Source organism: Budorcas taxicolor, chromosome 17, assembly GCF_023091745.1.
Source record: "Budorcas taxicolor isolate Tak-1 chromosome 17, Takin1.1, whole genome shotgun sequence".
Taxonomy (NCBI): Eukaryota; Metazoa; Chordata; class Mammalia; order Artiodactyla; family Bovidae; genus Budorcas; species Budorcas taxicolor.
In genome coordinates, this window is record NC_068926.1 from 16,243,071 (window position 1) to 16,267,683 (window position 24,613).

At 40.0% G+C, this 24,613-nt stretch overlaps 1 protein-coding gene across 1 annotated transcript in view; it reads left to right on the plus strand.

The window, feature by feature from the left end:
- INPP4B (inositol polyphosphate-4-phosphatase type II B) overlaps window positions 1–24,613 on the plus strand; it is a 723,258-nt gene that overhangs the window by 649,358 nt on the left and 49,287 nt on the right. Inside the window, exons 23-24 of the mRNA XM_052654320.1 lie at window positions 20,456–20,568; window positions 23,993–24,147. Of these exons, the coding sequence (XP_052510280.1) occupies window positions 20,456–20,568; window positions 23,993–24,147 (268 nt within the window). The remainder of the gene's footprint in view (window positions 1–20,455; window positions 20,569–23,992; window positions 24,148–24,613) is intronic.

A 24,613-nucleotide genomic window follows, 5' to 3' on the forward strand; every position in this document is an offset into this window, starting at 1 on the left:
TCGATCCCTGGGTTGGAAAGATCCCCTGGAGAAAGAAATGGCAACCCACTCATTTTCTTGCCTGAAAAACCTCATGAACAGAGGAGCCTGGCAGGGTGTAGTCACAGGGTCGCAAAAAGTCAGACGCAACTGAGCACAGTACTCCAGTCCTTTGCAGCCTTTGCAAGTGACTTGAATTTATAAAGTAAGGAAATGAAATAAAGCAAATATCTCAGAAGGCGTTAACAAATACATGCAATGATTGCATACACACACACACACACACACACACACACACACACACACACACCCCTAACTAAAAGTCAACAGTCTTGATTGTTTCTACTGAGTGAAAGAACTTTCTGATACAGGTTAACTATTTTGCAGCTTTCAGAGTAAGTTTCTAAATTATTACCTTTCTCCCCACACCTGGTAACACTAACTTCCTCTGAAAGGTTCACATTTACATAGAGAGACCCTTTCTGAACACAAGGATAGACCCTTAGCATTCCCAGAACAGTGACGTCAGAGGCTGCTGTTTAGTTCTGTCAACCAAGTTTCAGCTGTGAGTGACAAAAAGCACTGTTAGACCCTTACCCCATCACCTTTCTCCCTTTTCTGAGTATCTGTTTCATCTTTCCTCCCTTCACATTGTCTATAAACTTTGAGGCTGAGAGCAGGGTATGACTAACCTGCAGATGGTTAGACAGGTGTCTGAATTTGATAGGATATGCTAGCCCAGATTGTCCTGTGGTAACTTGAAAAATAATGCAAAATTCTTAGTAGCCATAATAGTCAGAGCCCAGTCATGCAACTAAGCATTTTAGGAATTTACTGTGCAAGATTGGAGATAAACATGAAGAAACTGAGGAGAAATTAACCAGGGTGATGTTGCCATCCAGCATTTAGCAATAGCAGGAATCTAGCAATGGCACCCCACTCCAGCACTCTTGCCTGGAAAATCCCATGGATGGAGGAGCCCGGTTGTCCGCAGTCCATGGGGTTGATAAGAGTCAGACACGACTGAGCGACTTCACTTTCACTTTTCACTTTCATGCACTGGAGAAGGAAATGGCAACCCACTCCAGTGTTCTTGCCTGGAGAATCCCAGGGACGGGGGAGCCTCATGGGCTGCTGTCTATGGGGTCGCACAGAGTCGGACACGACTGAAGTGACTTAGCAGCAGCAGCAGCAGCAGTAGCTAACCCAGGTCCTGAAGAGCCCTAGGTCAGCTGGCCCCAGAGCAGAAAAATTGCCTTTCCCCACCTCCATCTGGGTTCTTGGTGGGGACTGTCCCGTAGAAGGTGGGACCATGGACAGAGAAGTTGCCCTGTGCAAGCTGGAGTCATGGGGAAGCCACAGCCAGTTCCAGAGACAGCAAGAGAAACAGACGGAGAGAGAAACATACTAGTTTCTGGCTTCTTTCTCCTACTTAATCTCCCTCTCAATCCTCATTGCCCTAGCTTAATTATAAATCAAAGGGCAGGAAGTAGCCTGGGAAATGAGGCTACCTGCTGTTAACAGCAGAATGGGAAAGGGTTCAGATAGTGAGAGCTAATCAGTGTGGACCAGCACAATCTACCCTTTGCCTCTCAGCACCTCTCCTCACTTCATCCATGAAAGAATCATTTCAAACAAATCCGTATGGGGTTGTGGGGTCAGCATTTTGTGTTTTAACAAGCCCCCTCTGCACTGAACAATAAGATTTGAGTGTGTGTGTGTGTGTTAGTCACTCAGTCGTGTGCAGCTCTTTGCAACCCCATGGACTGTAGCCCACCAGGCTCCTCTGTCCATGGGATTCTCCAGGCAAGAATACTGGAGTGGGTTGCCAGGCCCTCCTCCAGGGGATCTTCTCAATCCAGGGGTCGAACCCAGGTCTCCTGCACTGCAGGCAGATTCTTTCCCATCAGAGACACCAGGAAGCCCAAGATTTGAGACCCACTAGCTTAGATTTGTAAGATGTTACACGTTTAGCTATCAAAGTGTAAATTTGTGTTTTGCATTTCATTAATACTCTTGACATGAATGTAAAAAGAAGTAAACATTTTCAGAGTAATAAAACTGTAGTATCTTTTATTTGTTTGTTGTTTAACAAACATTTATTGACCTAAGTGAAATGTGTATATAAAACAACCCAGCTGTAATCATGATTCTGTTCAGTGTGAAATGATCTTGATTTATTGTGTCAAGTTGAATTAATGTGTCTCAGTCTCCTAAGCACAAAGAATAATATGAATACTATAGGCTGTTTTTGCATTTCTAATAAACTTAAGGATATAAAATGGCAGAAGATTCAATAATTTTCTTAACACATGATCATCCTTCCAATAGGAACTATAAATTACTATTATGTAATTTATTTAGTAATAATTTCTGTTTTCCAGACATCTCCACCTTGATACTATATAGACATCCAGATATAAAAATGAAAAATCTAGTTAGTCATCCAAATATTTTGCTTTTTATTTCAAACTTATGTCTATTTGGAAACATTCAGATGGCTGAGGAATTTTTCACATATTATCCATATGTTTGGCATTGCATAGACATATAAAAAGATGAGGAAAAGGGTTTGGCAGTACATGGGAAAATTGTGTTATAATGAAGGGCTTCCTGAATGTTGAAAATGTTTCCCCAAGCAGGCAAAAATGCAATTCAGAGATTACTGTCTTCAATTTTTCTCTCATGTTTCTGCTAAACCAGCTCTAGTCAGCCTTTGGTCTACATCACTTCACTGGAACTGGTTTTGTCAGTATTTCTGTCTTAAAGCCAGCGCTCTGCTCTGTCCTCATCCTATGATCTAGTAATAGGTTTGACATGATTATTTTTTTCCTCTTTCATCACTGGTCTTCCAGGCCACCCCCCGACTTTTATGTGATTACTCTTGTCCACTGGCTGCCATGTTTCAACCTCCATTATTGATTCCACATTACCTTTCTGACCTCTGAACGCTGAAGGTACCAGCATTCAGTCCACAGATGGCCACTCTCTTCCCTTGTTGAACAGCCTCATTGCTTTAAATACCATCCTGTCATTATCCACCTCCATACTGTCCATCTGCAGTGAAGGAGACCTGAGTTCAGTCCTTGGGTTGGGAAGATCCCCTTTAGAAGGGAATGGCAACCCACTCCACTATTCTTGCCTGGAGAATCCCATGGACAGGGGAGCCTGGCGGGCTACAGTTCCTGGACATGACTAAGCAACGAATAGACACACATACCTGCATCCCCAGCCCATCTCTCTTCCCGGAACTCATACAATCCTGTTCAGCACCTCAAGCTCTGTTCCTTATGTGCCCTTAAAAATTTATTCCTCCCACTGTCTTCCCCATTTCAGTTTTTAATCATTTCCAACTTTTTGTTGTTTTGGAAAATAATGAGAGTCACCCTTGACTCCTCTTTTTTTCACACCGCGTTTTCGGCCCATCAGAAAATGTCATTGGCTCTATTTTCAAAATGTATGGACCAGCTCTCTTCACCTGTTTTGCTATAACTGTGTGCAAATCCTTGTTCTTCTTGCTTCCAGATAGTGGCAAAACCCTTCTCCGGGTCTCTCTGTTTCCTCTCTCCACCTCATTCAGTAGTTTGTTGTTTTTTTTTTTATCACAGCAGCCAAAGTGACCTTTTAAAGATGAAAATCTGATCATGTTTCTCTTTAAAGCCATCCAATAGCGCTTTGTTTTTTTATTGCAAAGTAACAATCTAAATTCTTACAATGTCCCTAAATTCTTACAAAGCTCCCCATAATCTGGCAAAACCTCTGATCTTATGATTCCACTCTCCTCTTTCTCTCTCTCCTTCCCTCTCTTTGTCTTTCCCCCTTTCCATCACTTGCTTCACTCTGCCACACACAGACCTCTAGCCGTTTCTTAGAAATTTTTCCCTTGGCTGTTTCCTCTGCCTTATATGTTTCCTACCATGTAAAACACTCACCTCCTTTAAGTCTTTCTCCAAACGTCACTTAGTAAGGCCTCTCTTGACCACCCTCTTGACAATTGCGATCTCTAATGCCCTGGTCCCCTTCTTGCTTTATTTTTCTATCTATGTTCTAACATCTATCATTATCTAGTATACAATATGTCAAGTACCTTGCTTGACTATAACTCCTCATTAAAACATAAGCTTCCTGAGGACAAGGCTCCTTGTCTATTTGTTGACTTTTTTTCCCAATAACCAAAATTATCGTCTGGAACATAGCTAATACTCTATAAATATTTGTTGAATTATGAATGAGTGAGGGGATAGGTTGGGTCATTTGTTTAGTTGGATGTTTTGAAGATGGTAAGGGATAAGAAGGCCTGGTGTGCTGCAGTCTGTAGGGTCACAAAGAGTTAGACACAATTTGGCAAGTGAACAACAACAAATGTTTTGAAGAATCAGGGAACAATTGGATCTTGGAAATAATCTAAATTATTCCAAAGAATGTACTTTCTACTAATAATTGTTGGGCAATGAAAGAATTGTGTAGTCAAATGATTGGGGACTTTACTTGATCACACTGACAATTTTAAGATCTGTAGCACAGCAAGCATTCATTTTATGTAAAGGATTGCAGATAAATAATTCAGATTTTTCAGGCCATGTGATCTGTCATAACTCCTGGACTCTGCCATTGAAATGCAAAATAAGCCATTAACAATATGTAAATTAATGAACTTGGCTGAATTCTAATGAAACTGTATTTATAAAAACACAGAATTAGCTGGGTTTAGCCTGCAAGCCATAGTTTGCCAACCCTAATCTAAGCGTGTGCTTACAAGCATGTGTGGTCAATCGTGTCTGACTCTGTGACCCCATGGACTGTAGCCCACCTGGCTCCTCTGTCCATGGGATTCTCCAGGCAAGAATCCTGGAGTGGGTTGCCATTTCCTACTCCAGGGGATCTTCCTGACCCAGCGATCAACCAAGTCTCCTGCATCTCCTGCATTGGCAGGTGGATTCTTTACCACTATGCCATAATCTATAATACCTAAACTTACTTAATTTTATTTAAAATAGTATTTTTATTTCATTGTAGAACTACCAAAAAACCCATAGAATATTCATCATCATCTTCTTAAATACGTGTTCCTCAGGACATAGTTAAAGATTAACACTAAAGTAGTTTAACCCTATAATTGGTTATGAAGAGCTCAGTATCCTGGATAGATTTTGTCAGATTCACACCTCCAGCTAAAGGGAGAACAGGGATAAATTCTTTATTTTCTGACTCCCCGTTAAATGTTCTTCTCAATTCTTATGCTGCTACCATTCCACTGCTGTTGAAGGACCCTGATCTTCTGAATTTAAAATTTATTTTCGGCTCATTGCAGAAGAGACTCTGATGTACTGACCTGTTAAAATTTGTAAGGTTGATATAGATTAAGATAATTTTTTAATTTGATATGTCTCTTAAAGCAGTCCTGTATCTTTTCAAAAAGTGATTAAAAAAACATTATTCAGTTTTAATTTTCTACATCATGTAAAACGAGACATAGACTTCTAGTGTCTCTTAACTTGTAGGGTGAATCACAGCAGTAAATACAAACAACGCTACAAGTAGCAAAGATAAGACACACATCTTCGCATACACACGTGCCAATGGCCACCTCCTTGTTCAAGTCACCGTTGATCTCTGCATCTTCTTTGTCACTTCATGCCCCTCACAAATCAGATGCATCAACCCTGTTCTCTGATTTGTGTGGATCAAGACTCATATTTCTAGCCTTTAAGTCATCCTTCCATTTTTCTACATTCCTTTCTTCCCAGTGGGGTCTTCTTTCTTTAGACTTCACCACTCACTGAAGATTGGCTGGACTCCCAGTAAACCTGTCTAGTTAGTATGTACCAAATGGCATGAAACCCAAAGATATGAATTCAATTAAAAGTTCATTTAGGTGAATCACTTGATGCTTTGAGTGTCTCCATTTCATTATGAGCTAAATGAGAATAATTAATCCTTATGTACCTGTTCATCATCTACCATTATCTCACTGGAGAAAAGAAGTTAATGTTTTCGGTGTCCGTTTCCAGGATGAGAAGTTGTCACACTGCACTTATGAACATTAGCCAAGACAGATAAGATAATGGTTGTACGTGCTTTGAGCTTCTCAAGAGAGTTCTGTTTTTCCTGTGTACACATTGATTCAGTTAAATTTGATTGTAAAGCTCTTTCAGTAGCTATCTATATGAAAGTGAAAGTTGTTCTGTCATGTCCAACTCTTTGTGACCCCATGGACTATACATTCCATGGAATTCTCCAGGCCAGAATACTGGAGTGGGTAGACTTTCCCTTTTGCAGTGGGTAGTCTTTCCCTTTTGCAGGGGATCTTCCCAACCCAGGGATTGAATGCAGGTCTCTTGCATTGCAGGCAAATTCCTTATCAGCTGAGCCACAAGGGAAGCCCAGCTCTCTATATGGACCTATCCATATAGCTATCTGTATGGATCATTGCTTCTCTGGTAATCTTTTTTCAAAAAGTACATTTTTATTTTTGGAGCACCCTCATAAGGATGAGCTCCTGAAACCACCATTGTTAGGATAATTCATTGGTCTCACAGTGAGGTGTGAGGGGTATATTAGAAATCTTAGGATTTGTCTTCCCTTTTGGAAATAAATATCTGAATTTGACCTGATTTAATGCCAGTTTCTTGTGAATTCAGTTTCAGGATAGTATCACATCCTGTAAGTGTTAGTCGCTCAGTCGTGCCTGATTCTTTGCGACCCCATGGACTGCAGCCCACCAGGCTCCTCTGTTCATGAGATTTTCTAGCCAAGGATACTGGAGTGGGTTGCCATTTCCTTCTCCAGGGGATCTTCCCAACCCAGGGATCGAACCCAGGTCTCCTGCACTGTAGGCAGATTCTTTGCCAACTGAGCTACAAGGGAAGCCCACATCCTGTAAAGTGCCCAACAAATAAAGACAAGTAAAAATTAGTTCCAACTTTCAATTATAAACATCAAAGAGGAGACAGCAACTTATCTTACTTTTGAAATGCTTTTTTCCACATGTGTAATTCACTCATCTATTGAGAAATCACTCTCCCAAACATTTGCTCTCTACCTACCATTTCACCTCTCCAAGAACCATGAGTGCTGGGGCCTTTATTATATTCCAGTTCACCTCCCCGACTACTTGTCTTTCTTCATGCTTCCAGTTTTTCAGAATACAGCTCCAGATAAAGCACAACTCTTCTTTGAAGTCAGGTAGGGGTCACGAATCAAAGACTCAGAGATAAAATTATCTTTATCAGGCACATCAGAAAAAGGAACTATGGCAACATGCATAGATTAATACATTTTGTTACTGTCAATAAATTATAAATACATGAGAATCCTATATTATCAAACTAGAGGTCACTTCAAGCCAAAAAAGAGCTATATGAAAGGAAAAAAAGGGAGGCCTTATATTCTTTTACCTCTTTTCATTTTAGAGCCTTGCAAAGCAGCCTCATTTCCAAAATTGTCTTCCTCTGTTTTACCTCATTTATGATTTTTTCAATACCTCAGGAGTTATTTATTTTATTTTATTCTATATAGTATGAAACATTCAAGATTCATGCTTTTTTTCATTTTTATTTGATATTGAAGCATAGTTGATTAGCAACGTTGTGTTAGTCTCAGGTGTCAGCAAAGTGATTCAGTTATACATATACCCATACGTATTCTTTTTCAAGTTATTTCCCTATTTGGGTTACTACAGAATATTGAGCAGTGTCCCCTGCACTATACAGTAGTTGATTATCTATTTTAAACATACTAGTGAATGGCACCCCGCTCCAGTACTCTTGCCTGGAAAATCCTATGGACGGAGGAGCCTGGTGGGCTACAGTCCATGGGGTCGCGAAGAGTCAGACATGACTGAGCGACTTCACTTTCACTTTTCACTTTCCTGCATTGGAGAAGGAAATGGCAACCCGCTCCACTGTTCTTGCCTGGAGAATCCCAGGGATGGGGGAGCCTGGTGGGCTGCCGTCTGTGGGGTCGCACAGAGTTGGACACGACTGATGTGACTTAGCAGCAGCAGCAGCAGTGTGATATGTCAATACCAAACTCCCAGTCTGTCCCTCCCCTCCCCACTTCCTGCTCTGGTAACCATAAGTTCTTTCTCTAAGTCAGTGAGTCTGTTTCAATATCTCACTGTTACTTGCCTCCAGGAGCCTAAAGAGATAATTCAGAGACCGCTGCAGAAAAGCCCATTCTTGTCAACTACCTTCTCTTTTCTCTTTCCTCTGTTCTGATGGTTTTGGAGTCAATTCCTTCTTCATTATCAGAAAAAGGAGGGCTGTGGCAGACATGAGCCCTTCCTTTGCGGAGGAGGCCATATTATGTGTCTGCCTCTCTGGGCTCCCATTTGACCTTGGTATATTTACGAGGGGGCAGCCTGACTCTTACATGGGCAGAGAGCTGGGGTGCTGAAGTTACCCCCAAAGCTGCTTCCCTCTCAGTCCTAAGCTTTGAGAACTCTCTTCTTGCTTTGGTCTTCAGATTTGTGTGTGTAGTGTGTGCTCTCAACAGCTACTTTCTTACTGTTGCTCTGAAATGTGGGGAACTTGGAAACTGAGTTGGAAGGGAAAAAGGTGACCATCCAATGCTCCTCAGTGCTAAGGACCCAGGCCACTTGAAAGCAGGAAAAAATAATCCAAGCAGTGCAACTAGTCTTCTCAGGAAGACTGACCTGGGGATTTATTTGCATAAAAACCCTTTTCATACTCAAATTTTCTGATTTCCATTAATAAAAGTATCTCTATGTCTAGAGGAAAGCAGAACTTAAATTTTTGAGTATCACCTGCCTACAGTCCATCTCCCAGCCTTCAACATGACTCTAGATTGCTCAGAGATTCTGAAATTAAATCATGAATGATTTCTTTGGAAAAAAAGAAAATAGAAAAATATGTGTTATAGCATTTTCCCTATACGCCAAGTCCCATGGCCTTCAATGTGCAATAGTGAGTGAGGAAATTCTAAAAGAATTGTTAACACATTACTTTTAATATATTTTAACAATTAGTTTTGAAGTGTGTCTTTTTCTTTGCTATGGGTGATGCAACCTTGAAATTTATTTAAGATTCATGTTGGGAGTTTGATATTTGATTTCTAATATTGCTTCTTTCATAAATTGTAAATTGAAAATACAATTCAAGGAAAGATGGTTTCAGTGGGGCTTTTTCTTCATAATTTTCAGGATTTTATAGCCCCCAAAAACATAATCAACAATTTTAAGACATCTCATTGGCTTTCAACTAATTGCATTTGTGTGCTTGCTAGTACAGCTGACTGTAATTATTTCAGAATCATTATAGAAAAGATACAAAGTTACAGAATGTAGTACTAACCAGAGTGGACTGTAAAAGCATTGTTTATCATATGTTCGTTTTTTTCATACTTAGAAATACAGTCCCTTCCAAGGTTTTTTTTTTCCCCCTTACTGTAGTTGTTTTGGTAATTTATTACTACGTAATAAATCAATCCATGTTTACTGATTAAAATGAGAATCATTTTATTTGTGCTCACAGGTTCTGTAGGTTAGGTGTTCAGGCAGGGTGTTTCTCCCTTTGGAAAGAAGAATGGCTGGTGTCCCTTAAAATCACTGGGAAATATCATTGTCTACAGGCTTCTGCCAGAGAAGGCAATGGCAACCCACTCCAGTGTTCTTGCCTGGAGAATCCCAGGGACAGGGGAGCCTGGTGGGCTGCCGTCTATAGGGTCGCACAGAGTGGGACACGACTGATGCGACTTAGGAGCAGCAGCAGGCTTCTGCACTCATTCTGACACCTGGGCTAGGATGGCTCAAAAGCTGGGCTCAGCTGAAGCTGTTAACTAGCATACCTAAATAAGACCCTCCACGTGACTTGGGCCTCTGCAGACATAGTGCAGGGGTTACCATAGGCGATGCCCTCAAAGAGGGAATATAGACAGCAATGCTCCAGGAGAATAAGACTTCAGCTTCATAGTTAGTTATGACCTTGACATCACAGAGCATCACATCTGCCATCCTCTATTTGTTAACACAGTCACAAACGCACCCAGCTTCCAGATGAAGGTACAAAGATGCTATCTTCTTAACAGAAGCAGTGTCACAGAATGTAAAACAAACATGTTTTAAAACCATCACTGTAGAAGTGATGGGTGGGATGCTTTCCATTAGTACTCCTACTTACTCACCTCTAATGCAGCATTGCTGCTGCTGCTAAGTCGCTTCAGTCGTGTCCGACTCTGTGTGACCCTGTAGACAGCAGCCTACCAGGCTCCTCCATCCCTGGAATTCTCCAGGCAAGAAAACTGGAGTGGGTTGCCATTTCCTTCTCCAATGCATGAAAGTGAAAAGTGAGAGAGAAGTCGCTCAGTCGTGTCCAACCCTCAGCGACCCCATGGACTTCAGCCTTCCAGGCTCCTCCATCCACGGGATTTTCCAGGCAAGAGTACTGGAATGGGATGCCATTGCCTTCTCCAACATTTGCAATATGGCTAGTCAGTGTTAAAAATCCCTGTATAACGAGATATGTACCTTAGAATGCTTCTGGTTGAAAGTGATAGAAACCCTAACTCAACCTGGCATCACTGAAAAAAAACTGAAAATGTCATTGGTAAGGTAGGCAACCCTGTAAGAGAGGGTTGGTTCAGTGCCTTAGAAGCACTGAAAAGATACTTTCCTCCCCTATTTCATCATTCTTAGTCTTGACTTTCAGTTCAGTTCAGTTCAGTTGCTCAGTCGTGTCCAACTCTTTGTGACCCCATGAATTGCAGCACGCCAGGCCTCCCTGTCCATCACCAACTCCTGAAGTTCACTCAGACTCACGTCCATCGAGTCCGTGATGCCATCCAGCCATCTCATCCTCTGTCGTCCCTTTCTCCTCCTGCCCCCAATCCCTCCCAGCATCAAAGTCTTTTCCAATGAGTCAACTCTTCGCATGAGGTGGCCAAAGTACTGGAGTTTCAGCTTTAGCATCATTCCTTCCAAAGAAATCCCAGGGCTGATCTCCTTCAGAATGGACTGGTTGGATCTCCTTGCAGTCCAAGGGACTCTCAAGAGTCTTCTCCAACACCACAGTTCAAAAGCATCAATTCTTCAGCACTCAGCTTTCTTCACAGTCCAGCTCTCACATCCATACGTGACCACAGGAAAAACCATAGCCTTGACTAGACCTTTATTGGCAAAGTAATATCTCTGCTTTTCAATATGCTCTCTAGGTTGGTCATAACTTTTCTTCCAGGGAGTAAGCGTCTTTTAATTTCATGGCTGCAATCACCATCTGCAGTGATTTTGGAGCCCAAGAAAATAAAGTCTGACACTGTTTGCACTGTTTCCCCATCCATTTCCCATGAAGTGATGGGACCAGATGCCATAATCTTCATTTTCTGAATGTTGACCTTTAAGCTGACTTTTTCACTCTCCTCTTTCGCTTTCATCAAGAGGCTCTTTATAGACATTTCTCCAAAGAAGACATACGGATGGCTAACAAACACATGAAAAGATGCTCAACATCACTCATTATCAGAGAAATGCAAATCAAAACCACAATGAGGTACCACTTCACACCAGTCAGAATGTCTGTGATCCAAAAATCTGCAAGCAATAAATGCTGCAGAGGGTGTGGAGAAAAGGGAACCCTCCTACACTGTTGGTGGGAATGCAAACTAGTACAGCCACTATGGAGAACAGTGTGGAGATTCCTTAAAAAATTGCAAATAGAACTCCCTTATGACCCAGCAATCCCACTGCTGGGCATACACACTGAGGAAACCAGAATTGAAAGAGACACATGTACCCCAATGTTCATTGCAGCACTGTTTATAATAGCCAGGACATGGAAACAACCTAGATGTCCATCAGCAGATGAATGGATAAGAAAGCTGTGGTACATGTACACAATGGAGCATTACTCAGCCGTTAAAAAGAATTCATTTGAATCAGTTCTGATGAGATGGATGAAACTGGAGCCGATTATACAGAGTGAAGTAAGCCAGAAGGAAAAACACCAATACAGTATACTAACACATATATGTGGAATTTAGAAACATGGCAATGACGACCCTGTATGCAAGACAGGAAAAAAGACACAGCTGTGTATAACGGACTTTTGGACTCAGAGGGAGAGGGAGAGGGTGGGATGATTTTGGAGAATGGCGTTCTGTCATGTATACTATCATGTAAGAATTGAATCGCCAGTCTATGTCTGACGCAGGATACAGCATGCTTGGGGCTAGTGCATGGGGATGACCCACAGAGATGTTATGGGGAGGGAGGTGGGAGGGGGGTTCATGTTTGGGAACACATGTAAGAATTAAAGATTTTAAAATTAAAAAAATAATAAATAAAATGTGAAAAAAAAAAAGAGGCTCTTTAGTTCCTCTTCACTGTCTGCCATAAGGGTGGTGTCATCTGCATATCTGAGGTTATTGATATTTCTCCTGGCAATCTTGATTCCAGCTTGCACTTCTTCCAGTCCAGCGTTTCTCATGATGTACTCTGCATAGAAGTTAAATAAGCAGGGTGACAGTATACAGCCTTGACATACTCCTTTTCCTATTTGGAACCAGTCTGTTGTTCCATGTCCAGTTCTAACTGGTGCTTCCTGACCTGCATACAGATTTCTCAAGAGGCAGGTCAGGTAGTCTGGTATTCCCATCTCTTTCAGAATTTTCCACAGTTTTTTGTGATCCACACTGTCAAAGGCTTTGACATAGTCACTAAAGCAGAAATAGATGTTTTTCTGGAACTCTCTTGCTTTTTCGGTGATCCAGTGGATGTTGGAAATTTGATCTCTGGTTCCTCTGCCTTTTGTAAAACCAGCTTGAACATCTGGAAGTTCACGGTTCATGTATTGGTGAAGCGTGGCTTGGAGAATTTTGAGCATTACTTTACTAGCATGTGAGATGAGTGCAATTGTGTGATAGTTTGAGCGTTGTTTGGCATTGCCTTTCTTTGGGATTGGAATGAAAACTGACCTTTTCCAGTCCTGTGGCCACTGCTGAGTTGTCCAAATTTGTTGACATATTGAGTGCAGCACTTTCACAGCATCATCTTTCAGGATTTGAAATAGCTCAACTGGAATTCCATCACTTCTACTAGCTTTGTCTGTAGTGATGCTTTCTAAGGCCCACTTGACTTCACATTCCAGTATATCTGGCTCTAGGTGAGTGATCAGACCATCATGATTATCTTGGTCATGAAGATCTTTTTTGTACAGTTGTTCTGTGTATTCTTGCCACCACTTCTTAATATCTTCTGCTTCTGTTAGGTCCATACCATTTCTGTCCTTTATCGAGCCCATCTTTGCATGAAATGCTCCCTTGGTATCTCTAATTTTCTTTAAGAGATCTCTAGTCTTTCCCATTCTGTTGGTTTCCTCTATTTTTTTGCATTGATTGCTGAAGAAGGCTTTCTTATCTCTTCTTGCTATTCTTTGGAACTCTACATTCAGATGCTTATATCTTTCCTTTTCTCCTTTGCTTTTCGCTTCTCTTCTTTTCACAGCTTTTTCCTCCTTCTAATCTCCATGCTCAACTGTGCATGTCTGCTCAATCACTTTAGTCATGTCTGACCCTTTATGACCCTATGTAGTGTAGCCTGCCAGATTCCTTTGTCCATGGGATTCTCCAGGAAAGAATACTGGAGTGAATTGCCATGCCCTCCTCCAGGGGATCTTCCCAATCCAGGGATCAAACCTGGGTCTCCTGCATTGCAGATGGATTCTTTACCCCTGAGCTACTGGGGAAGCCCATGTCCATTGTATGTTAAAGTAAAGAGATTAAAAGAGCTTTCCTCCTCTTCTGCTTCACAGAGGCCTGACCCTCACTTACCTGGAACAATTTAGGTCACTTACATAACCCTGAAACAGTTTCCAAGGTCAAAGTCAAGTTCCGATTGGCTGAAATTTAGATGCTCATTCCCGAGGTAGTCCTGATTTCATCGGAGATGAGCTTATACCACTTGACTGCAGAATGAGGATGTGAGGGATCCTTGTTAATGTTGTGCCTGCTCCCCACTGAGAATTGGGTGGAAGGTGATGGGAAGGCAGCTGTAAATTCCATTTCATCTTGGAACCTTCTCTGGCAACATAAAATCCATTTGACCATGAGGTGATGCAGCTATTGCCTTGGCCTCATTAGCATCACAGTTCAGTGAGCTGAGAGTTCATGGTCTCATTCTTCTCACTTGTCAGCACCCTGCCTTTGAATAAGGTCAATGTCATATTCAGAGCTGTTGTTGTTCAAGAAATCCCATTTGACAAAACAGGGCAAAAATAGCTACTGCAAAGTGACTCTGAACTTAGCTGCTGTGTCCCATCAGGGAGTGGTGGGAGCACAGTCACTGGGGAAATGTTTGGGGAAATGTTTGGAATCATGACTGTGTGTGTACCTGTTCTGTGTCAGAGCATATTTCTTACTTTAGATAAATGCTGACTTTTGCCTGAGGAAATGGCTTTCTATCTGAGGCTATGAGCTCTTTCCTAAGAACTACGAATATCTTTCTCTGTTTTTCAGAGTTGACAGAATTTAATAATGTTGCCTTTTCTGCCAAGACTTTTATTCATTGTTTCCCACCTCAAGTCAATGAAGCATGATGGAGTTATTGTCCTCACTCTGCAGTTCAGGAAGCAGGGCCAGAGGGGTTAACCCACTTGTCTGTGACAACATGTCAAAGCAGGGATGGAGTTGGCATTAGAAATCGTTTCCTAGAATCTTGGCTCAGTGCTTTCTTTAAAAAGAATTATGAAAGTTCCAAGTAACAACAAAAAAGCACAAATCATCAAATACAAACATGTTGGAACCCATCAGTCTCAGAAATTTTGTAGGAAACATGTATTTCTAGACAGACTGGAAATCTCCGTTGTGCCCTGTTTGGTTCGCATCCCTAACTTTTCCTTCCCTGAGAAAATCAATATCCCGAATTTGGTATTTTATACTCTCAGATTTTTCTGTATATGTATGTATCCATAAAAATAGGGTACACTTTTGCACATTTGGCTTTATATTATTGCTCTTATCTTGTCTGAATCTTTTTGCTTTTTGCTCAATATAGTTTTTAGTATACATTCATATTAATACGTACAGCATGTTTATTCACTTTGTATGTGTGTTAGTCACTTAGTCGTGTCTCGACTTTTGCAGTCCCATGGACTGTGGCCTGCCAGGCTCCCCTGTCCATGGAATTCTCCAGGCAAGAATACTGGAGTTAAAAAAAAAAAAAAATACTGGAGTGGTTTGCCATTCCCTCCTCCAGGATACCTTCCTGACGTGGGGATTGAACCCGGGTCTCCTGCACTGCAGACAGATTCTTTACCGTCTGAGGTACAAGGAATTAGATTCCATGTCATTATAAAGATATATAAATATATGACAGATTACCTCTCTTTAATCATCATTTAGATTTTTGCTGCTATTTAATATAAGCAATAATACAATGCAAATTCTTATACCTTTCACCTTCTGATTACTTTCTTAAACCCTGCTTGAAAAAAAGAATACTCTTATGGAGATAAGTATAGAGATTAAGTTGCTCTATCTAAATTCAGTCCTAGAGTAATGCAAGAATGAGTATCAAAAGCAGCATTTATCAGCTATATTTACATTGGAGGAAACTATAATTGAGCAGGACAGTCTATATGAGGCCTTCATGGGACACACCCCTCCCCTAGACACTGTTGTAGTTCCTCTCCGAAATACCTAGATGACAGTATCTGATGCACATTTCTGAGTTGTATTACAAATGGAAGAAATCAATTACTGACTACCATGAGCATGTAACCCTCAGACCTATTGACGCCTGTGACACTGCCCTGTTTCGTCACCATCAACCAATCAGAGAATTGTGCACAAGCTGATCACATCCTTGGGATGCCACTCCCTCATTTTGCCTTTAAAAATGCTTTGCTGAGGTCAGCTGGGGAGTTCAGGCTTTTTGAGCACTAGCCATCCAGGACTCCTTGCTTGGTGCTCCACAGTGAACACTTTTTAAGTCACTTCAGTCGTGTCCGACTCTGTGTGACCCCACAGACGGCAGCCCACCAGACTCCCCCATCCCTGGGATTCTCCAGGCAAGAACACTGGAGTGGGCTCCCATTTCCTTCTCCAATGCATGAAAGTGAAAAGTGAAAGTGAAGTCTCTCAGTCGTGTCTGACTCTTAGCGACCCCATGGGCTGCAGCCTACCAGGGGCTCTTCCATCCATGGGATTTTCTAGGCAAGAGTACTGGAGTGGGGTGCCATTGCCTTCTCTGACAGTAAACACAGCACTTACCTTCACCTCAACTCAGAGTCAGTAGATTAGCTTCCCTCCGAGTAGGTGAACAGACCCCAGTTGGTTCAGTAACAAAACCAATCCACGTTCCATGTATAGCATGATTTTCAGTTGCTATTTCAGGATCTATCATTATATCTTGAAATCTCACCTATTTAGTCATTACTAACTCTGCATGTTTCTAGAACCAGACTGGAATTCCTGGGCCTGCAGGATTTGTGTCAGGGTTAAAAAAAAAAAAAAAATGGCCTCAATCAAAGTGATGGACTGATAGGGGTGTGCCCTGAATAAAGCAAGTTTTATCATTACAGAAATAGAAACGGTGGCTTGAAAAATTTAAGATCATCAAATGTCTTCCTTCTAAAAAGCATGCCATAAGGAGAAAGGGTGAAATTTCTATGGATCATCATTTCTCTGTATCTGAAAGCACTGTCTTTATGTGGTAGAAATGAGCAAAGGATGGCCATTTGTTTGACTTATTTTAGGAACCTTGTAGTCTGTTTAAAATGGCTGATTTAAAAATCTTCACATCAACTATGAAACTAAATCATTTTGAAAAGTTATTATGCTTTGTTCTGGATTCTCAGAATTCTGAGGAAGCTGGTCTATTGTGTTAATACTGGAATTGCTTTTTTATGCCACCAGCTAACTGAAGACTCTAACACAGTTTGGTGGAAAATTACTGGCACAGTGCTGGAGACACTGGGTTTTTGACTTGTCTCCTCTGATTATGAACCTTATGAAACAGTCACCTAAACATCTTGAATATAGGATTACCTTAAATCCATGCTTTGCAAGTTTTTTTTTTTTTTTCCCATGTTGACCCTGTAGATGTTAAATCAGTTTGGTGGGTTGGGAACAACATTCAAAAGAAAGCAACATGGAATGTGAATATGAAAGTGTTGGTCGCTCAGTCGTGTCTGACTCTTTGCTCCCCATGGACTGTAGCTCGCCAGGCTCCTCTGTCCATGGGATTTCCCATGCAAGAATATTGGAGTGAGTAGTCACTCCCTTCTGCAGGGGATCTTCCCAACCCAGGGATCAAGCTTGGGTCTCCTGCATTGCAAGCAGATTCTTTACCATCTGAGTCACCAGTGAAGCCCAAGGGTAAATAGATTTCATAAAATGTGTGTTACAAAGGGATAAACGTGTGCCTAGCTGGAGAATTATATGAAGTAAAATTCTTTTCTATTGCTTTCAAAAATGTTTGAAATGTTTGAAATGTTTATACCAGGTGATTTCAGAAAGTGTCTCAAGGACCTTTCAGATATGGTTATGTCCATATTTAAAATTCAACAGGTGCTCCCATTTTTTAAGGAGGAAGCTCAAAAATCTCAGAATAGTAGCAAAACTCTTCATAATTCTTGCCTCTGCGATCATGCTCTCCAAGGACATGGTGAACTCCCACTTTTCCTGTTTCCACAGTGCTGCCTCAAAGGTCCATGCCTTTGCTGACACTTTTCTCTCAGCATAAAATGCTCTCAGTAGACACAAAGCACTACCTTTGTTAGAAACCCTTCCAAATCCGACTATTCTTCACTGAATTGGCCACTCCTTTTCTTAGACCCCTAATATTATTTTTACTGTCTTGTGTCATAGCCCATGACCGCATACACTTGCAGTTAAAAATGGTTTAAAAATCCATCCCACCCTGCTGACCTTGGAGACTTGGAGGTCAGGTCTTTGTATTATAAGAATTCGGGTTTTTTTCTCCCTTTTCTTATACATGTGTACTCTGTTCTCCCTTGCTTTTGAAATAACTACTATTTTAAAGCAATGCATATTTATTGTAAGTGTCTCAAATGACATAAAAAAAAAACAGTTGAGTGAGGGATTGATTGGGAGTTTGGGATTGACATGTGCACACTGCTATATTTAAAATAGATAACCAACAAGAATCTACTGTTTAGCACAGGGAACTCTGCTCAATATTCTGTCATAGGCTAAACTGGAAAAGAATTTGAGAAGGAATAGGTACATGTGTGGGTATAACTGAATCACTTTGCTTTATACCTGAAACTAACACATTGTTAATCAATTATATTTCAATATAAAAAACATATATATATTTTAAAAAGGCAGCTGAAAAATCACCCTAAGGCTCGCAACCCAAAGATGAACACTGTTAGTATCTAAACCGATGTCTTGTTCTGCCTGCAGTTTCATAGAGAGGCAAGCGTGTGCACACACACACAGTGGTACACAAATAAATTCACACGTGCACACACAATGTTATATAAATAAATTCATTTATTAATATGACTGATTTTTCCTTTCAGCAATGCCAAGGGCACTTTCTATGTCAATGATACGCCCTTTTCATCATTTAAAATTGCTGATTATTATTCTGAGCCATGGATTATTGGGGTTTTATTTTGTTTGCCATTTATCAACATTACGAGCCATGATGGCAGACCCGACTTACTCCTCCCGCACTATAAGCGTCAACTAGAAGGCACCATGCTTGTCCCTAGTGTCTTCCCTTAGCGAGTGAGTCCGGTGCTGCCTCAGCAGTTCTCTTCAGGGCCTTCTGTATTATCCCTCCTCCCCTTTATCCTTAGGCTGTGTCCTCTTCAAGTCTCTGTGTATCAGAGCCTCCTACCTAACAATGTGAGGTCTTTAGGGAAAGTTTCTCTTTCTGAACAGAAGCATTGGGACTTCCCTGGTCAGCCAGTGATTAAGGCGCCATGCTTCCCATGCAGGGGGTGTGGGTTCTGTCCCTGGTTGGGGAACTAAGATCCCGCATACACATTGTGGCCACAAAAACTAGGAAAGGAAAAACGAATCGTCTATCGTTACACAGTAAAAAATTAACTTTTGACAGTTTTCCCATTTAGGAACTAATAAAGTAGAATCATGCATATATTTATTTAAAAATTTGCATCTCACCTTCCTAAAACAGGATATGAATCTGGATTGTCCTGACCTTCTTCTATTTTGTGGACATGAAATTCAAGATGATATATAATTGTTTTCAGTGCTTAGTTCCATTTCACCAACTACTTCCACTCTTGGTAGATATAAATTGAAAATACATTTTATTAGGAAATATTTCCTCTACTCTCTGGAGCTGAAGTCAAGAACTACTCAGATATATTATTTTAATAAAAGGTAATATCTAGTACAATTTTGGAAAGTGTAAAGCTTCATTATAATTAAAGCTTATTTGTGTCATTTTTAATGTGATCAGATTCAGGAATATATCTGTCTCTTCAATGTAACAAGATAGCTTGGGTATAATCCATATTGTTCTTATGTATTTTCTCCTGCTTTTAGCCTCAGTTATAGCTCTCAGGAGTTCTTCATCCCTTAATTTGTGGATTCCATGGTAGAGTATAGTATGATGGTACTAACCCAACCATTTTCTTAGGCTTTTTGTGTCCATCTCTGTATTCTAAACTTGAATTCCATCTCACTGAGACTCAGGGACACTGTGTCATAATGTACATTTCCTTAGGTTTAAATATGAACCATATGCCATTGGCTACCCATGCTCTAGTTGTGCGTATGTAGAGATCTGAGCCATCGGTCACTTCCTGCTCCCTTCCTCAGTTATTGCATACAATTAACTATTGCCTCTTGCATTGTTCCTCTTTCCATCCATACCTCTGCTCCTTAATGGCACTTGTTCTCAACCAGAATAGACTTTACAAGGCACGTTTGCGAAGTCTGAAGATATTTTTGATTATCACAATGCAAGGGTACTAATGACTTCTAAATGATAGAAGTCAGAATGCAATTTAACATCCCACAGCACAGACTATAGGCCCACTCTCCACAACGTGTTAGCCAGTCCAAAATGTCAGTATCACCTAAGTTGAAGAATCTTGCTACGTAGAAACTGGTTTCATGTGTTTTGGTTGAACTTCAAATTTCACCTCTGAGATGTTCAGTTTGATATCATCTCGTGATTCAGACTAGCTGCTTGGTCACTAAAAAGGGAAAGTTGTGTCTCACACCTCATCCGCATCGTATGCTTTCGTTGAAGTGAGGCAGCACTCATCATTAAAACTTTTCCCTTCTTGGTGACTGTTATATGACCAGTTATACACAATAGGGAACGAGGGAAACTGAGGCATATTTCTAAGTAAAGTATGAGTAAGTAAGGAAGTATGATTATCCTCAAATACTCTCTGCTCCAAAGTGGCATTTGTTGTTTTGGAAACTGCCTTTACAAATATGTTTTAAAAAACCCTGTGGGCAGCTTAACTCTAACACAAATTTCCTTTTACCCCCCTCCTTTCTTGTTTTTCAGACATTTCACATTTTCAAGAACAGAATGATTTAAAAGGATTACTAGAAAATCTCCATCAAAATATCCAAGCCAAAAAGAGAAAGAATGTAGAAATCATGTGGCTGGCTGCAACGGTAGGCACTCTCCTGTCAAATTTCATGTGTTTTGGTTGAACTTGTCACCATGATGATCAATCAGCAAGCATATTGGGTATCTGCTCTGTAGGGTCCAACTTCTGCACTTTGGGTTACCCGATGTCACTCTCCATTATCCAAGAGATTAGGCATCTAGCTTATCAACAGACTAGAACACAAGATAGAAGATGTATTCAGCAAGAAAAAATCCTATTCATTAGCTTTTCTTATAAATTCAGGATGTGTTTGCTACTTTGAGGTTAAAATCAAGTGTCTGTGATTTTCTTGATATTGTGAGTTGCAGTGTCAATTGCCCATCTCACTATGGTTTTGAAGTGATGCCCTAGAGAAGTATGGTTTCAACAGAATGTGATTATCCGATCTCTGACTCACAGCCTTGGTAGGGCTCCTGGACATAGTGTTTTGTTAATGAGCTTGTAAATGCGCTTGTTCATCTCGATACTGGCATAGAATTTATTACCGATGGATGGCTCTTGGAGTAATGAGCTATATTTTGTATGGTCTTTTCTCATTTAATGGCACCCTCAAGGTAAAAGATATATTTGCTTTCCCACCCCAGGTTTCTATAAGATCGAGGGAGAAAACTATGCCTATATTTTTAAGCTCTTATCTGGCAACCATTCAGGCATAGCTCACATGAACATATGAATTTTGTTAAACATTCAGGCCCAGAGATCCTTGCACTAGGAAAGGATCTTTTCATCAGGAAAGACACGCTTTGGAGATCTTTTTGATGCATGTCATATTTGTACTTACTGCACATACAGGGCTGCTTATGTGATTTGGAGTTCAGTGTAACAGATCTTCTCATGTGTGCTATTCATTTTCAATCAATAGTACTTAAAACAAAGGCTTTCCCCTACTGCAAACGGTTCGCTTATTACTTACTCTCTTCTGGGAAAAAGGAATGGATAATTTACCATGCGTATATATAAAATAATTTACCAAGAACAAGGCAGAGGAAAGCTGCTTTGGTTTCCCTTCATGCCCTCTTGGTGCCCCAGGGAAGAACATCAAAGGTAACAGTATGAAAGATTGCTTTTGAGCAGCTCATTTACACTGGTCCCATTTAGCATCATCCTGCATTACATGAGGTTGTTTTTAATAGTTCTTTGTCCCATGTCTGCTCTTTATATCTTCAAAGACTGCTATGGTTGCTAATTCTCAGAAAAATTTCACAAAGACAGGTCATAAGTTATTTTTGCAACATTACTAATGACATGATAGCACAAAAGGACTTTGATAATTTCTCAAGGCTAGCTGACAACTTAGGAACATATACACATGTCATCATATATGTACTGTCAGTCATGTAAATTTTTAAATTAAGGATGCACAGAACCACAAGTGTATGTTTCTTCTGGTACATGTAGTTTTCTTATTTGAATATATAAAGAAATTTCCCATAAATACTACGTTTCTGAAAATGTTTTTGAAATGTATATACCAGTCAAATATGGCTTACTCACAACTTCCCACTGAATGAATGAATGGATATTTGCCTGCCTTGATAAATGTACAACACCCATAGTGTGCAGATTTGACATTCTCTAGGAATATTGGCTTAACTATAAATAGCATGTCTGTAGAGTGATACATGAGTGTCAGTATCCTCTTTGTAAACCAGGACCTTGGTATTACTCTTCAAGAAATATAGAAATTCCCTTCAACATCTTCCACAGAATTTTAATTTTTGTCTCTATTTCTTCTTTAAAACAATGAAATATTGTTTTTTTACTGTCTTATGTTCTAATTAAAAATATAAAGCTATTTGATTTTATCTCAATGAATTTTAAAAACTGAAAATGAGAACTTAAAAATACCAAACACCAAATTAAGCTAATGGTAAATTAAATGTTACATTAAGCTCATTTAGCTCTAAAGAGTTGTGAAATACAGAAATGAAGACCCAACCAGTCTGCTTCGAAGGAATTGCCCAAGCTTCCTCTTTTTTTTAAAATTTGACATGAAATATCCTTAATAGGATAGCTGCATATAATTGTGACAGTGCATTTTAAAGAATAGTCACTCTTTTTAAAGATCATCTCTCACAAGTGACCATTGAGGTCTATATACTGCTATTATAAATTTAGTAAAGCTTTTGTTATGTTATATGAAAAATTTTGAAATACTGTTTATTTAAAAGCATTAGAGTTTTCTAGATTAAAAAAAAAAGATTATATGTTGCAATCATGCTCTCACATTTCTCTAGTCACATTAAAGAGGGTGAGAAAGTATTTACCTAAGATCTAGTAAGGAGTTGTAAATCCTAAGCTAAGTGTTGGAGTCACATTTAAATCATGGTCAAACCCCTTGATGAACTGTTTTATTATTACCCTCTTTTCAAAGTCGGCAACTGTTAAGGCTTCCTTGATGGCGGATAATAAAGCAGACCTGTATTTCATCACATTAAATGTATCTTAAGTACATGTTGATTAACACTGTTGATGCTACGTTGATGATTGGTGTTGCGTATCAGAGCATTACCAGGGCCAGGGAAGAGAATAGAATGGAGTGATTCACCTGTTACCTAGAAGGCAATGAGCCCATAAATTATTGCTACTCAGAGATTCTTCTTCTGGCTCACATCAGAATAACAAGAAAAAAAGAATTACAGAGAGAAGCAGAATAGGGCAGAAGTTAAAGACTTGGTCCTTGTGAGACAGAGTTATGTTAGAACCCTGGCTCTGCTCTGTTGTGCGTAAGTCATCTTACCTATCTAAACTTCAGTTTTCTCATCTGTAAAATAAGATGAATGTGCTTTCCTCCAGGCTCCATGTGCAGGTAGATTGGAAGAGCAGAACTTTGTGAAATTTATTAGCATTGTACCAGGTACACAGTAGATGTGCAGTTAGCAGTGGCCATTTGTGGCGTCCTAGTTCTTGTTAGTTGCACTGATGAGTGGTTTCCTTATCTGCTGCACTCGGCACCTTGTGGATGTTTAAGGTCTCATAATATCCCACAGAGATTAGCAAAGGTTATTTCAAACATATGTGAGAAGGTATTAGCTCTTTAAGATTCAAATCAAGTGTCTTATCCAGGAAATACAGATTTTTTTCCCCCGTCACTAATACGATGTTACTTCTGAGCTGTGATTATTATCATTAGCCCCTGCAGCTTAGATACCCTCTCAGAGCATCGCTGCCTCTGAGGAATATTTACCATCTTACATGCCTTCAACAGCCCCACACCTCATGTACAAAGAGCTAAATAAATTAAATCTATTCCATCAGCTTTTGAAATGAAAAGGCATTATTTTTCCATTCCACAGGGCATATTGAAATAGTTGACTTTCATAAAATTAGCATAAACTTGGTAAGTTTAGACTAGGAGTGTTTAGAGGACTCTGATGCTTGAGAGTACTCTACAAATAAACAAGAAACCATTTGTATGTCTGTTGCAGATTTGTCGCAAGCTAAATGGCATTCGTTTCACCTGTTGTAAAAGTGCCAAAGACAGGACGTCGATGTCTGTGACGCTTGAACAGTGCTCAATCCTGAGAGATGAGCATCAGTTACACAAGGACTTCTTTATCCGAGCACTGGATTGCATGAGAAGGTAGCCCACATGTTTTCAACTTCTTTCTTTTTAAAAAATGTTTATTGAAGTGTAGTGGATTTACAATATTGTGTTAATTTCTGAACAGCAGAATTATTTAGTTATACATATGTATATATATTCATTTTCATATTCTTTTCCATTATGGTTTATCACAAGATATTGAATATAGTTCCCAGTGCTGTACAGTAAGACCTTATTTTTTCTTTTATGGTTATTTTAAGGTTTTTCTTTTTCTTAATACATATTTTACTGGAGGACCAAACATTTAGTAACTTCACTGCATTTCCTTGACTTTGAGCTCATGACATGAAAGATAAAATAACTTTAAGTATTCCCTCTATTCATTTTAGGCAATAAAAAAATGTGACCAGATTTTGATCATGTGAATGGTGGATATATTTCATTAACACATTTAAACCCAAGTTGAAGGGCTCAGGTTCCTTCATGTAAAACACTTGAAGAG